The sequence below is a fragment of the Adiantum capillus-veneris genome, chromosome 26 (assembly GCF_014529385.1).
Source record: "Adiantum capillus-veneris isolate H3 chromosome 26, ASM1452938v2, whole genome shotgun sequence".
Taxonomy (NCBI): domain Eukaryota; kingdom Viridiplantae; phylum Streptophyta; class Polypodiopsida; order Polypodiales; family Pteridaceae; genus Adiantum; species Adiantum capillus-veneris.
The window spans coordinates 1,160,137-1,175,194 of NC_140956.1; the positions used below are offsets into that span (position 1 = coordinate 1,160,137).

At 42.5% G+C, this 15,058-nt stretch overlaps 2 protein-coding genes and 1 pseudogene across 9 annotated transcripts in view; all 3 read right to left on the bottom strand.

Moving 5' to 3' along the window:
* The window catches only part of LOC147422873 (uncharacterized), a 97,289-nt gene extending 89,140 nt beyond the window's left edge, over positions 1–8,149 (bottom strand). For 2 of the 7 annotated variants that reach the window (XM_086502054.1, XM_086502058.1), the window contains exon 1: positions 8,048–8,149. The gene's annotated coding sequence lies outside the window, so the exon portion shown is untranslated. Of the gene's footprint in view, positions 1–7,765; positions 7,915–8,047 lie in introns of those variants that run through there. The other 5 variants (XM_086502057.1, XM_086502056.1, XM_086502059.1 and 2 more) reach the window with 5 other exon arrangements.
* Positions 8,150–10,740: 2,591 nt separating this feature from the next.
* Positions 10,741–12,630, bottom strand: LOC147422874 (uncharacterized). The gene has a single exon (XM_086501253.1). It carries the CDS (start codon positions 12,618–12,620, stop codon positions 11,205–11,207), a length of 1,416 nt encoding a protein of 471 aa, XP_086357379.1. The 5' UTR covers positions 12,621–12,630; the 3' UTR covers positions 10,741–11,204.
* A 240-nt stretch (positions 12,631–12,870) lies between these two features.
* Positions 12,871–14,495, bottom strand: LOC147422875 (uncharacterized; annotated as a pseudogene). The gene is made up of 2 exons (XR_015186557.1): positions 13,977–14,495; positions 12,871–13,864 (listed from the first exon to the last, which is right to left on the bottom strand). The product of XR_015186557.1 is annotated as an uncharacterized LOC147422875 (transcript).
* Positions 14,496–15,058: the final 563 nt, after the last annotated feature.

The window sequence follows — 15,058 nt, forward strand, 5'->3', positions numbered from 1 at the left end:
TGCGAAACCAAGTAGACAGAGACCATACACGTATAACGAAACATTTGTCAGGAAGATAAAAGAAGAGATTGAAAAACTAAAGGAAGCCGAATTTATTTACGAAATTGAACACACAGATTGGGTGTCTCCAATTGTGGTAGTACCCAAGAAGAATGAAAAGTTACGAGTGTGTGTTAAAGGTGAATGCAGCTACCATTAGAGACAACTTTCCTCTTCCAATAACTGAGCATGTTTTAGAACGAGCTGCACGAAAAGAAACTTACAGCTTCTTAGACGGCTTTTCGGGATACAATCAACTTTTGGTTGACCCAAAAGATCAGCATAAAACTGCTTTTGCAACAGAATGGGGTATATTTGCCAATCGGGTTATGCCGTTTGGGTTAACTAATGCTCCAACCACGTTTCAAAGGTTGATGAGCCATGCTTTCAAAGAATATCTTAGGAAATTCTTAGGAGTATATATGGATGATCTATACGTACATTCATCAATCCGGGCTGATCATTTTGAACACATCAAAAAGGTATTCGAAAAATTAGACTTTATAAGATTTGCTTAAATCTTGAAAAGTGCACATTCATGGGTAGACAAGGAAAAATTATTGGACATATAGTGTCTTAAAATGGCATAGCTATTGATATTGAGAAGATTCATGTCATTGCAGATTTGCCTAGACCAACAACAGTAAAGGGGGTACAAGCCTTCATGAGACATTGTGGATATTACCGAAGGTTCATCTACATGTACGCTATAATTACAAAGCCTATGTATAGCTTGATTATGCACTTTGAATAGACCGAGGCATGTGAAAAATCCTTCATGAAGCTTAAGCAAGTTCTCACCTCAGCTCCAATATTGAAAGCACCAGATTGGAATAAGATATTCCACGTACATGTATGCTTCCAATTTTGCTATAGGTTGTATACTAGCTCAACTAGGAGACGAGAAAATTGACTTTCCTATTTCTTATGCTAGCCGACAATTGAACATGGCAGAAAATAATTACACCACCACCGAAAGGGAAGGATTAGAAATGATCTATGCCGTTAAAAAGTATAGACATTACCTATTAGCCAACAAGTTTGTGTTCTTTGTGGACCACCAAGCTTTGTTGTATTTGGTCAACAAGCCATGCAGCACACGTAGAATAGTGAGATGTTCATCATTCTTCTCGAGTTTAATTTCACTGTGGTTGTAAAAAAAGGCACTACACATCAACGAGCAATCATTTATCAAGGATTGTTTCAGGAGAATCACCTAAAGAGGTAGACGATGATCTACCAGATGCCTATTTGTTCTCTATGGAAATGATACGTAGATGGTCGGAAGACATTGTATCATTGATGACAATAGCTCAAGTGGATTCACAAATACCACTTCCTATCACGATCAGATTAATCGAGCAATCAGCTATGTATCAATTACTAGCTGGTAGGCTATACAAAAGGAATCGAAACGGGGTATTGCTTTTATGCATTAATCCTGAAGAAAAAGAACAGTACTTAAGTCAAACACATGTTACCATAGTAGGACTTCACTTTGCGGAAGACCAAACGATGCAATGAATCTTGAGACTTGGAGTATTTTGGCCGACTATGAGGAGAGATGTTCGATCTTTTGTAAAGGATTGCCCTCAATGTCAAAAACAAACACCCATACCTCATGTAACATTGTTTCAGATGTCACCTGTTCCTAAGTGGAGTAATTATCTCCTTACTTACTTATCGAGCCAAACATTTCCTGAGGATATGAGTAAACGCCATCAAAGAGCAATTGAAACTGAAGCAAAAGAATATGCTCTTATTGGGAACCAATTGTATCGGAGAGGTAAAGATCAACATTTGCGTCTTTGTGCAAATAAAAACGAGTATATTCCGATTATAGAACAAGTACATGCTAGATTAGCTGGAGGTCACTTTTCTAGTGAAACCACCGCAAGAGCAATCTTGATGGCAGGCATATGGTGGCCAATACTTTTTGCAGATGCCAAAGAATATGTTCGAAGGTGTGATGCTTGTCAACGAGAAAAAATGCCAACACGAGTAGATAGCATGTCCTTAAGACCAATGATGGGGGCTAGAGCTTTCGCAAAATAGGGTATAGATTTTGTTGGATCAATACAGCCACCTGCTTATAGAACCCAAGCTCAATATATCATTGTAGCTACGGACTATTTGACCAAGTGGACCGACGCTAAAGCAACTCAAAAGAATGATGTCATAACCACTGCTGCATTCTTATATGAGTATGTCTTCATGAGATATGGACTGCCATTAGAAATTGTCAGTGATCGGGGAACTCATTTCCTCAATGATAATCGAGTATTTGCTTAATGAGTTTATGGTCATCCATAACAAATCAGCTCCCTATCACCACAAGCAAACGGACAAGCTGAGCATACGAATAAAATTCTTAGCTCGGTACTAACTAAAGTGGTTTGTTCAGGAAGGACAGATTGGGAAATGAATCTCCATGCTGCTCTATGGGCTTATCGTGTTTCATTCAAAACAGCTTTAAATGCTACACCCTTTAACCTTGTTTATGGTCTTGATGCCATACTGCCAATAGAGTTTCTATTGCCGACATTAAGGGTAGCACAGAATCTTCAATGGACTGGACATGAATTGTCGAAAAAACTTGAAGATTTGGAAAAGCTAGATGAGCAAAGGCTAACTGTTATAGCTCATATCTATACACAAAAGAGGAAACAAAAACAGTTTTTTGATTCCCACTTAATCACAAAAATCTTCAAGAAAGGGGACTTAATTTTAGTCTATTCCCTTAAGCAACACATTCCCAAGTTTAAGAAAAAGGGAAACGGACTATTTATCATTGAAGATGTATCTCCAAGTGGAGCAGTAAAATTGTCCACCCAAGATGGTGAACCAATGGCTAATTGGATTAGTGGATGTCGTTTAAAGAAATACAATTTGCCGCTAACCAATGAATTGCTAGAAAGAATGCATGCAGCCAAGCAAAGAAAGATCAAACGACAGCAGATTATTGACGAAGCCCAAGAGGAAGCTCGGCTTCGGATACTCAAGCGGAAAGCTGCTCTCAAGAATCAACAAATACCGATTCCCATCAACCCTCTGGAAATAGATACCCGACAGTGGGAATTACCGAAGGATGCAGTTTCAACAGATGATGACTGGTTAGATGGAATGGACCTGCGCGTCAAAGTACAGCTCAACAATCATAGCACCAATGCTTTGGTCGACACAGGAGCTAGAGTAAATGCAATCAGTTATTCCACATACAAGAAGGCAACAAGTCAAGCATTGACGGCAGGAATAGCGACAATAAAAGGATGCAACAAAAACCAAACTCCAACATTGGGAGTAGTCAACTTGAACGTGATAGTATATGGATGCTCATGTCCTCATCAGTTTGTATGCTTACCAGATGAACACATGAATGAGACAATGATTCTTGGAATTCCCTGGATGCGAACATACAAAGCAGTACCAGATTGGGATACAAATCAGCTAAAGCTATCACCTAAAGGAGGGAAACTCATTGTTCCAATTGCATCGAGCAAAGAGGAATGGAAAAGAAGCAATCAGCAGACCAAACCACGAAGTAGTCAATCTTCTCCATCCCCTCAACAATCAAATGCTACAAGTAGCATGCAAGGAGTCAGGCACATTTGGGTACCAAAAGCACAGCTTAAGGATAAACCGATTCAGATCTGGGTGCCTAAAACTTCACCGACAAAACAAAAGAAGATTCCAAGGGTTAAAACACAGAGACAAGCATCTCCGAGCAAGGAACTTAAAATGGAAATGGTTTGGAAGAAAAAAGAGCACTTATCTTCTCCACAAACCGTAAAACCAATCAAGCAATGGCGAGTTAAGTCCCAAAAGACTCCACCACACCATGCCGCACCAAGCTAACCAAGCTACCAATGGCGAGAAAAAGCTCGACAAAAGTACCAACAACTCAAGCAATCAGTGTGCTGAAACATCCTGATAGTACAATCAAACAGAGAGCACACAAGCTACAAGATTTTCTTTTTAGAAGACATCAGCAGCAAACCTCAACATCGAAAACCCTTGAGTTAATTACTCAAGACCCAGCTCTTGCACAGCATAATGGTTTGAATTGCATTGATCTTCACAACATGGTAGAGCCAACCACGGCTATGCATAGACACAATTGTTCAACCCATGCACACAGTTGTCCCGGTGTACGCCATCTAGGAGGGGTGGAAGGGCACTAAGTACTAAGTAATTAAGGACAATGTTTGAAGAGGGAGGAAAAAGTTTGATGTTAACATGTGATTTTTTGCAAAATTACCTAATAATGCCCTTATAATTCATCATCAAGGGAAAATTCACTCATAATATCTTCTCGATGAGTGTAAATAGTGTATATACTATTAGAAAATCATCAAAAATAATCCTTTTTTTGGTATTTTTCATCAATTTTATTGATAATGAGGCTTAAAAATAGAAAAACCCAACAAAAAACAATAAAGCTGTGTTTCTCAATGGATTTTCTTAATTATTGGATTTTCACTTTATTTTTTTAGAGCATTTGCTATTTTCTTTGATTTTTTCAAATAAACAGATCAAAAATTAATAATAAATAGCATGAAAGCTCAGATGAAAAAACAGAAGAAACGATGGAGATCAGAAAGACAAGACGGACAAGCACAAAAAATTTCAATGAATTCAGAAGATGGAAGCAGAAAGCCAAATTAGGCGGTCAACTCTACTTTTGCAAAATTCTTGCAGAATGAGCTACAGGAATCCGATCAGGGAAATTTTTGAGTCTAGCATAAATTTCAGGACCTAATAGGACTAACGGGGAAATATGGGGAAATTTGGTTCGGGAAGTCCAGGTATAGATATCCAAGGTAGGCTAAAACTACCTCATTTTCACTTGCAACCTTTGCACAGAGAGATTTCGGCCTCTTTCGCGCTACTTTTCTGGAGCCCATAGTTGACCGTTTTCAGCGCCGTCTCACACGAGACATGAGGAAAAGTTCTTTACTCGTCAACGATCCATTTTGTACGGCCGGTAGCTAGTCTAAAGCCCTAGAAACCGAGCAGTGCACGAAGACTTACAACCTAAAACTGACTATCGCGGCCTGTCAGCTCGACCAAATCAGATAGGATTTGAACCATAACATGCTCTAACATAATAGAACCTTTCTATATCATCAGTTGACCATTCGGCAGGGGTCGAGAGGGTCCCAAGTAGAAAAGTTAGGTTTTTAGCAAATGCCAAAATTCCAACCTGACTCCACAAATGGCTTGCTTATGAGGTCCATGTACAATACAGAATACTGCCAAAGCTCTGATACCAATGTTAGGTACAACGGAATGAATGTTACTTTTCTCAAGATGAGTGTTCCGTAATGTGCTCAAGGTTCCTTTTATTCTTATGGAAGGGAGAGCCTTCCGTTCTTAATGAGAGAGTGCTATGATCACAAACAAGTGGATGGACACTCTGCGTGAAAGTGTATGAAACTGAGAGATAGAGCTAAAATCACTGGAAAATTCCCCTGACTGATTCTGATGGATTCTGATGGGAATGCTTATGATCATGCTGTGTGCAACCAGAGGATATGCATCTACACTAAGTGTCTGGGCATGCACGGTCTATGAATAGACTCACAAAAGTGCCATATCACTTCTAATCTAGACTAACTGGATTGACGGAACCCTTGTTATGCTGTAGCTTGTCCACGGACACATAGGGTTGGATGTGTTACGTGACAGTTTCTTGTCGACGGAAGTGGATGCACGCTACATGCGAACGCGAATGCAAAAGAGGTTTAGGGATCCTGTCTCCAACTCCTTCCATATCCAAATAAGAGGCAAGTAGATCTTGGTACTCAAGATCTGGATTATCGTGTATCGGATATCAATCTTCCTTGAAAGACATGGCAATGAAGATGGAAGCTGGTAAGTCCATAACGGGACTCGAAGATTCTTTCAAGAAAAAAAACTGGAAGAGATTCCTGGGGTTCTGGATGGTTCTTGGGGTTCTTGGTTCTTGATGGTTCTTCCCTTGAGTTTGCGAAGCCAAAGCACACACAGAGCTCTGATACCAATGTCAGGTGCAACAGAAGTGTTAACTTTTAAGGATTTAGCTCGGATCTAGTACTCCGCACAAACACAAGGGACAGTTTACTTCACTTGAAAAGAATTGAATTGGACTGAAAGAAAGAGAGAGAGAAAAGAGACGACACCGAATGTTGGGTCCCAAACCCTCAAGGGCCCCCTTGCTCTGTTGCCAGAGCAAGTACTTTCTTTATTCTTACACAATGCTCATACAATGATGCTAAATGTTGAGATGATGCTAATGGGTACTGATGCTACTGATGTTGGGTATTGGTACTGATGCCACTAATGCCGAGTACTACTGGGTACTGAGATACTGAGAGGTTCTATGTCAACGACGATGATGACGACGACGGGTATTGCTACGATGGGTATTGCTGGGTCTATGTCAACGACAAGGTACTGATGGGTCCTGTGGATGCTTATGCCGAGCCAAGGCACAAGGGGTACTGGGTGTTGAGGTAATGTGTCGACGACGATGCTAAGGCTGAATGCCGTTAGAGAAGGCAAAATATGCAAGGGAAGCAAAGCACCCAGCCGTGCCGCAATAACCAGCAGCAGCCCAGCATTTTCTCAGCATGACCAGCCCCTGAGGACCAGCTTTTTTCAGCCAGAAGACCAGCATTTTCAGCCCTTTATGATCAGCGTTTTTCAGCCAGAACACCCTTGCCATCAACATCGCCCTTTATAGGTGACATTCTTGGTTGAGCAGACCTAAATGAGACCCCACGACCATGCTGAAAATAGGCTGAAAATGACTTATTAATAAAGCCAGGCTAAGAGGTGATTCACATGCGGCAAATCACCTAAGTGTTGAAATGGTGTCTTGTGCAAGAGAGGGTATGCAACTATGGCCGGCCTGGGCATGCACGTCCTGTTAGAGGCTTACAAAGGTGCCAGGCAGGTCCTAAGCTAGTGACTCATGCTAGACTGTAGCAAAAGCATGTCCACGTAGCGCAAGTGAAAAGCGCACGTAACACCGGGCCATCCGGGAGTTTCAACTATGACGTGAGAGACTAGACAGCGGGACACTCTCTGATCTATGGGAACTCCCTAACCCCCTATGCATGCCATACTACACCCCCGATTTGGTATTGGATGGACCTAGCTAGTCTTCATTATATCATCGTTGTACTCTCCTGCGCATATAGTTTCACATTTATTAGAGTTAGATCTCCATCGCCCTCATCGCTCCTACACATGTATAAACACCGCTACATCATTCTATTATGTTTTGTAGCATGTTTATTTTCAGCACATCCTTTAATGAGGATGAACCGCTTTTCAAAAGGGCAAAAGCATACTCCATTGATGTGTCACCTGTGGAAATCCCACATGGTTCACTTCAGAGAGTTGCAAGAGCATCAGCAGAGGACCATGCTCGATTCCGGATCTGAATTGTCCTTCTGATAAGATCCATGCCAAAAATCAGAGCGTATGACATGTTGGAGTGGACATATGGCCAAAAGTCAAAGCTACCAATACAAGAGCAAGAACAAAGTCTTCCCATTTACAAGCAAGAGCAGTCCATGAGAAGGATGAAAATGAGACTTCTAGCGGGCAACCCTGTGATGCTCCCTTATCTTTAAATGTAACGCAGATACATTTAAAGGTGATGAATTCATACAACGTGCCAATTGTGTGTGTGTGTGTGTGTGTGTGTGTGTGTGTGTGTGTGTGAGAGAGAGAGTACTTGCTTGTTTGCCGAGGCCCAAGCACTGCCCGGAGACTACGTGGCTTCAAGAGCGTGCTTAAGATTAACAAGGCGTCTGGGAATAGACGATGGCACTACCTTTCAAGAGGGGAAAAAAGTTATGATGAAAAAGCAAGCCATCAAAGGACACTTCTATGTACACAAATGCAGCTATGCTCTGTGTAATCATTAACACTTTGATACCAATTTGAACATTTAGAATGCTCCTACACTACCCCATGGATGAGTTGCAATGTTCTCTTGAGCTAATGAAGTTCTTACCTCCATAGGTTGGCCATAGAGCATCATATTCACGGCCAACCTCCACCTCTTTGAGCTGACCGGGGTAGGCTCCTCCCCTAACTCCATCTTTTGTATGTTTGATAAACTACTCGTTGATGATAATGAGATGTTGCAACCAATTGAGGTAGGGCTCCAGGGACCTGGTCATGATAAACTTATAAACCTAGGCACCACAATGAAGATCATCTTTCGTGCTTAGCTTTGGATTAACATTCACCCCAATCCATGACTCTATGGCTCCATAACCAATCCTAAGAAAAGGAAGCCTTCCGGCATAATGTCGCAACCAATTGAGGTAGGGCTCCCATGGACCTGGTCATGATAAACTTTCAATTAGGCCACAGGGATTCGGCTAGCCTAGCCCTCGATAGTGCAACACTCGGCAACAATGGTGTCTACACACTCAAAGTTGAACCTTGGCATGAGCTTGGACATAGCTGCCCTCAAAATTGGGTCGTGATCCAGCTACTGAGCTCACTGCGACAAATTTCCTTACAAAGGTTGGCCCATTTGAGCTCAAATGTGCAAAAGGCTGCATCAAAGATGTTTGCAAAAATGGTTGTCATAAATTCAAGTTCTTCCCAACACAAGAAAGCACATAGCAAGTGGCAATACATGACCAAATCACCTCATCCGAGCTGCAGCATACATGCTAGTTAAATTTTGCTATTGTTTGAGCTCTTTGCTTCGAAAAAGATGCATCATGACAGTTCCCAATGCAAGCCTTGCACCGATAGTTTCCTAGAAAAATAAGCTCCAAAACATGCCTCTAACCCTTGTTGGAAATGTTATGTAATGACATATAAAGCCTAGCGTAAGCTCGGGCTAAAAGCTTGCAAATCACATGTTATAAATGCAACTCCCATAATCACCATAAACTTACTGATTTATGCTAGAGTCAATGGAGTTTGCTATAAGAATTGCGGTGCAATCAACTTCTACAATCCCATTAACGTAGGGTTTCAAATCAGAATGGGTCACAAGCGATACTATTAAACATGGATAATTGATTGAAGAGAGACAAGGAGAGAGATCCAACCTGTGAAATCCCCTATCTCTAAACTTTGCTTTGCAAAACACGCTAGGGTAGAGGTGCCAGTTTAGAGACGCCCAAGATGAGGGCTCATGTAACTAGTCCAAAAATCATCAGAAACTACATTTGGATACATGGGCTAGTAGGCCACTTGGCCCTCTACATATGGAAGTAAATTTGTGCCAAAACAGTGCCAGCTGGACCTTGCAATTCTCATTTTTAAAAAACTAGTGTAATAAAAGTTGGAGTGGGTGAGAGAACCGTATTGTCCCTTGGTACGTGTCTGCTGAGCACAGGAGAGTGAAATGGCAGTTATCGGAGGAAACCACCTTGGGACTCAAAACTGAGCGTCAATTTTCCCATAAGCTGCTTTTAATTCACCCAAGATTTAACTCTTGTGCTTCAGTTGTGGTATGTTGGTGCTCGTCAGTCGTCCCTGCTCGGCTGAGCATTGCTCGTCACAATCTGCTCGACGTCACTGTGGGGCTGGGCAGAGCTTCTGCGTGCGACGCCATCTTCTAGCCTAACTTCCATCTCGCCCCCTTCTCAATGCTCGCATCTCGCCCCCTTCTCAATGCTCGTCTTGAAGCCTACTGCCTTGCTATGTTGCACGTCAGTCAAAAGGACGGAGGCTCCATTTTCTGCATGCTTAGAAGATGCTGTTGAGACTCGTACAATTTCAGATGAGTTCGATGATGCACTGCCGGATTCCCACTATTCTGGTGGTCTTCTAGAGCATTCAAATTTATTTGGCCACCGATGAGCTGATGGCATCCCAGGGTGAGTAGTGCAAGGTTGTTACACTTGCTGGTTGTGTGTGTGACTTTCTTGTTTAGAATTCAAAGCTCCTGCATGCTTCATTGAGGTTTCTTTTAACATGCAGCTATTTATTCTGCGAGGGCCATGCTCCTATTTTTTCTATTTAGTGAAATGAAACATCAGCTTTGTCAATTAAGCTACTGTTTGCAATGCAGAAGCTTGGCAGGAACATTCATACGTCCGCAAACACCCAATGCCCCCAAGCATTCAACAAGGCCAACCGATTTGAGGTTCAGTGTTGTATGTCCATTTGCATCAACCTTCCCAGAGCTCGAGTCTCCTGTGGCAGCAGACGCTACAAGCAAAATAGCTAGGATCGGCACCGTACCCCACAGAGTTCTCTTTGATGAAGATGAGCTTTTCATCCTCAATTGCACCGCATTGAGAGGGATTACGGATTTGAAGCATCACTGAAAGAGGGGGGCTGCAAGCAAGAAGTCCAGGACAGGGAAGGAGGAGCTCCTTAGCGGCATAGCTGTGAGGGTTTGTGGGCGCTTTATGGGCCATTTTGGTGTGAATCCCCTTCACTTCTGCTCGTGTCCTTGTCAAAGCCACGACCAGCTCCTGCTGATGATGAAGCCTTGTACTGACCTGCTCGATACAGCCACAAAAGCAAGCTCGGGGCATCCACATAAGGAAGCAAGAGCTGCTGCAAATGCTCCAGCCCCTTCCTCCACATCCTAGTTGTTCCATGTATACAAGATTATCAATTGGTATGTAGCAGCAACTTCAACAATTTCTGCACTTGTTAGGTACTTGACCATGCAGTAATTCTGATATTTGTTTTTTCTGCCCCATGCCTCGTTTTTTTGCAGGTTTAGGGTGCTCTAGAAGCTATCGCAATTCTCATTAACCATGTAACACCTGTGGTCATGACACCGACAAAGGGAGTGAGAATTCCTCACTCACTCAGCAATTGTACTCCCATGGAAAGCATGATATTATTTGCATTAACTTTAAGATAACTATTTGACTGATTTAAAAAAACTATGACATTGTTGACATTGTATTCTTGTCTCTGAACAACACTTAAAAGAGTGTAGATTGGGAGATGACATTGCAAATCTTGTATGTGAAGGTACAAAAAGGCAAGGCTAGAGTAGCATGTAGCTTCAAACCTTCAAGAGATAGAAAACGACAAACTTGCTAGAGTAAGTTGCAGCTTCAAAACTTCAGGAGTTACAAAACCTGCTAGAGTAAGTTGTACTTTAAGTACTTAAAGTAAAACCGCCAAAAAAACTATTTAGATCTGCCTTGTAGTGTTTGGCGAAGTTTCTAGTTGAACTAGCTTTGTGCTTGTTGTCGAGCGCTTCTGAGTTTTTCCATTCGTAGTCTCCTTCTGAGAGCATGGTAGGGTTGGTCTATGTGTAGTGGTCGAAGGAGTAAACCTTGTGTGGTCCCTTGCTCCCAAATTACAGCTCGCAATCTTTTTTCAAAAAGAGTTTGTTGTGCATCCCATGCCTTTTTGGACTCTTTAGCCTGAGCTGCATCCTCTTTCTGTTGTTTCCGTGTTGCCTTATCTGCATGAGTTTGCCTTCGCTTTTGCTCCTTCTCTACCTTTTTCTGCTCCTTTGCTTTTGCTATCTCGTCTTTTCGTGCATTCTTGGCCTTCATAGTGTCGATGTACTGCGATGAAGTGAGTATGAGACTATTGGTGTAGTCAACGAAAGCCTCTCGAGGTGCTCTTTGAATTGAAGCTTCTCTCATTGGGACTTGCAAGAGGTTAATGATACGTCCTTTCTCTATGGAATCCTTTTGGCTACCTTTGTTATGCCCATTCTCGTTGCTGTATCTCCTAATTTGATGGGTTGGCAACTGGTTTCCCTCTTTCGCATTGCTTGTCGTTTCTTGTACATGGTTTGGATAGTGTAGTGCATTGGGTATGTTACCATTTGTTGCAGTTGCATCTTGCATGTGAAGCTCTGAACTGTAATCTTCTTCTCGGAGCAAATCCATGAAGCTAATTGTTTGAGAAGTCTCATGTGAATGATCCTCCGGGGTTGTAATGTGGCTAGTGTCGACTATGTACCCTTCTTGAATGTAATCATGTTGACCACCTCCATCTTGAGCACTGCCAAGGTGTTCTAGGTTCGCCATGATGTTCAAAGCATGGACTGCTTCTTCTTCAATGTCTTCCCTTACTGGCGTATTTGGAACCTGAGACAAATTGTCCTCCTCGTTTGCCATTTCTCTCTCTGTACTAATGTACATGCATGGCATGCCATCAAATTTGCAGGTTGTGTTGTCTAGAGGCCAGATTCCTATTGTCCTGAAGCCTGCCTTGATGTTTTGCTCATTCAAAGATAGTTGTATTGCTTTTGATGCAATGGCAGCAAGCTCTCTCTTGCTTGCTTGAGATGAAGCTGTCTGATGCTGCCAAGCTTGTCTTTGTTTCCGAAAATTTACCTTCAAAGACTTAAAAACAGAGACATCCAATGGTTGCAATTTGTGTGAAGTGTGGGCTGGTAAGGTAAGAATGTCTATGCCGGCATGATAGGCTTTGCTTACAACCGCCAGTGACACGTGACTACCATGCCCATCTAAAATGAGCAAATGTCGATTCTGCAATCCCACGTCCTGACCTATGCATTTTTTGAAATGCTCAATCCAAGCTTGAAATAATTCTCCAGTCATCCATGCTTTCTTTTGCATTGCCATGGCTGCGCCTTCTTCACAGTCTTCGATGTAGTTGCCAATCATACGGCTGCCCTTTTTTTTTTCGACACACCATAGGGCCCACAGGGGGAGGTGCTTATCCCTTCCAAATATTAGCCATGTTACATGGTCGGGCAAGGGCCGCGTACCATCGGGCAAGAGCCTCGCGTAGGCATCACCATGGCCACCTAATTGATGCACCACATGCTGGGAACGGCGGAGAGAACTCGTAGCAACCAGCTAGGAACCTCCTCCTCGGGTGACCCACCCCAGGAGGAGGATGCACTCGAGTGTCCAAGGGCAAGAGCCCTAGCAACGTGAACACCAGGTGAGCACAAGGTGTCCCTCTAGAGTACGGCTGCCCTTGAATATGTAGAAAGAGGGAATGGCTTGTCCGGCTGCATTGACGCAACATAAGACAGTGAGCCACTCCCTTGAGTCACACATGAGGCCATACACTGACCTCGTACCTTTCCTTGCGAGAATCTTTATTCCCTTATCTCGTGATCCTTGGAATCCTGTCTCATCAGCATTCCATATGTTGGTAGGTGGATAGCTACTTTCTGAGTAAAGCTTCTCTAAGTTATCATAGAGACTTTTGACTATATTTGGGCGAAACCTTGTAGCTCTTGATTGATCCAAACCTTCACAAAACTCAAAATACAAGCTCCGGATGTCGCCTTTGAAAACCATCCCACCAACTCCTTCCTAGAATGCCGTTGGTGAAGAGTGTTTCCCGGGTTTGACAAATTTCTGCAACTTTCAACTTTACATCTACTACAGCTACCCCATAACCTGAATGAGACTTTTTGAATATCCACTCTAGTAGCAAAGCTTCTTCTTCCTCCGAGAGTATGGTGGGAGGGCCTTTTCGTTTCTTTTGGGTTCGACCTTCTTCCCAATTGATTATTGCAGACTTACTCATCCCATACAACATGGAGCATTTGTGCAGTGAGAGACCTTGGTCACGAGCACGGAGAGCTTTGGCCATGTCCTGAGCTGTCCATGAAAGAGTGGTACGCCTTTTTGGTTGTGTAGCTTCTATCTCCTTTGTTTGCTCATTGTTGTTGTCATCTATTGACTTTGTTGGAGTGGTTGATGCTGGAGGTGAGGGTTTGGGAAATGTTGCCTTTGTTTGAAGCGCTAGAGGTGGTGTTTTACTGATTTTAGAATGAAACTTCCTCTTTCTCTTGCTGCTCCGAGCATGTTGTATTGATGGTGATGTAACTGTGGTTTTCCTTGCTGATGATGTTTGGGCATGGCTGCTGGTTCGTGTGCCTCTTACCATTCTATTTGTTTTAAAACAAAAGTTATTATATCAGAGTCAAACAAACTGTCTTTATACATTACATTGAAAACTAATGAAAATGATTATGATTAAAAACACGGCTGTTAGCTTACCTTTTGGAGTTAACTCAAGAAAGAATATCAGTCCTCAAACTCTTTGAGAAGATGTGAATAGTCTCTCATCGAAAACTTTTTCTTAGGAGGTGGGGGAGAAGTGCGTTTGGGACTTGCAGCTCGCTTCTCGATCAAGGTTGATGAGTAGGAAGTTGTTGTTGATGAGGAAGCCTTGGGTGATATGAATGGGTCTTTTTTGCGTTGAACTTTGCAGAGGAAAACTGGCATCACATGTACGCGTCCGCAACAGCATACACGTCCCCCATGCTTGTGAATTAATAGAGATGTGCAGAGTAAATTTTCAAGTTGTGGATGTCGTTTTAGCAAACAACCCTTACACTCACAGGGTGCTACTAAAGCCATAAGTTGTCATAGAATAAAGCTTGCAGAAGCATGCCAGGTATGTGTAGCAGGTTTACTCCTTGAGAGTGTTGGTGTGTGTAGCAGGTGTACTACTTGTGAGTGCTGGTTTGTGGAGCAGGTGTAGATCTTGTGGGTGTTGGCTGTTGGCAATGAGTGTATTGCTGAGCAGGAGGTGTAAAATGTGAGGGTTGGTTGCTGGAGGTGAGTGTATTGCTGCTGACAGTGTGAGGTCTTGTGCCAGGACAATTTGCTGGAATAAATACACAGCTTGAGTTCATCTGAGCTATTGCTTAGTGGCTTAATGAGCAGTCATTTTCCCCTGGTTGTAATGGATGAGTGTGTTAATGGGGATCGTTGGACTGAATTCAACATGTCGTTTTTTATTTGATATGATAAGTGTACAAGGTATTTTCATGACGGTGTGTTGTGTGTGTCATCATTTGTAGAACTGCTCTTTAATGCATGCTGGAAGTATGATAGCCAATTGCTGACAAGCTGCTACTTAACTGTTGTGCAAGTCCATGATGAAAAGGGAAGGGCGCTTGCTCCATTTGTAGGAAGGGATGCGATGAGAAAAGAAAGACAAGCCCGCCAGTTGTAGAAAAGGAAAAGCTTAGTGTTAAATTAATAGTTCTCCTTGTATGGAAAAATAGACACGTTGTAAAAAGTGTCTCTCTTTTGGGACAAAAATGTATCTTTAAATAGTAGTAGTAGTGTCT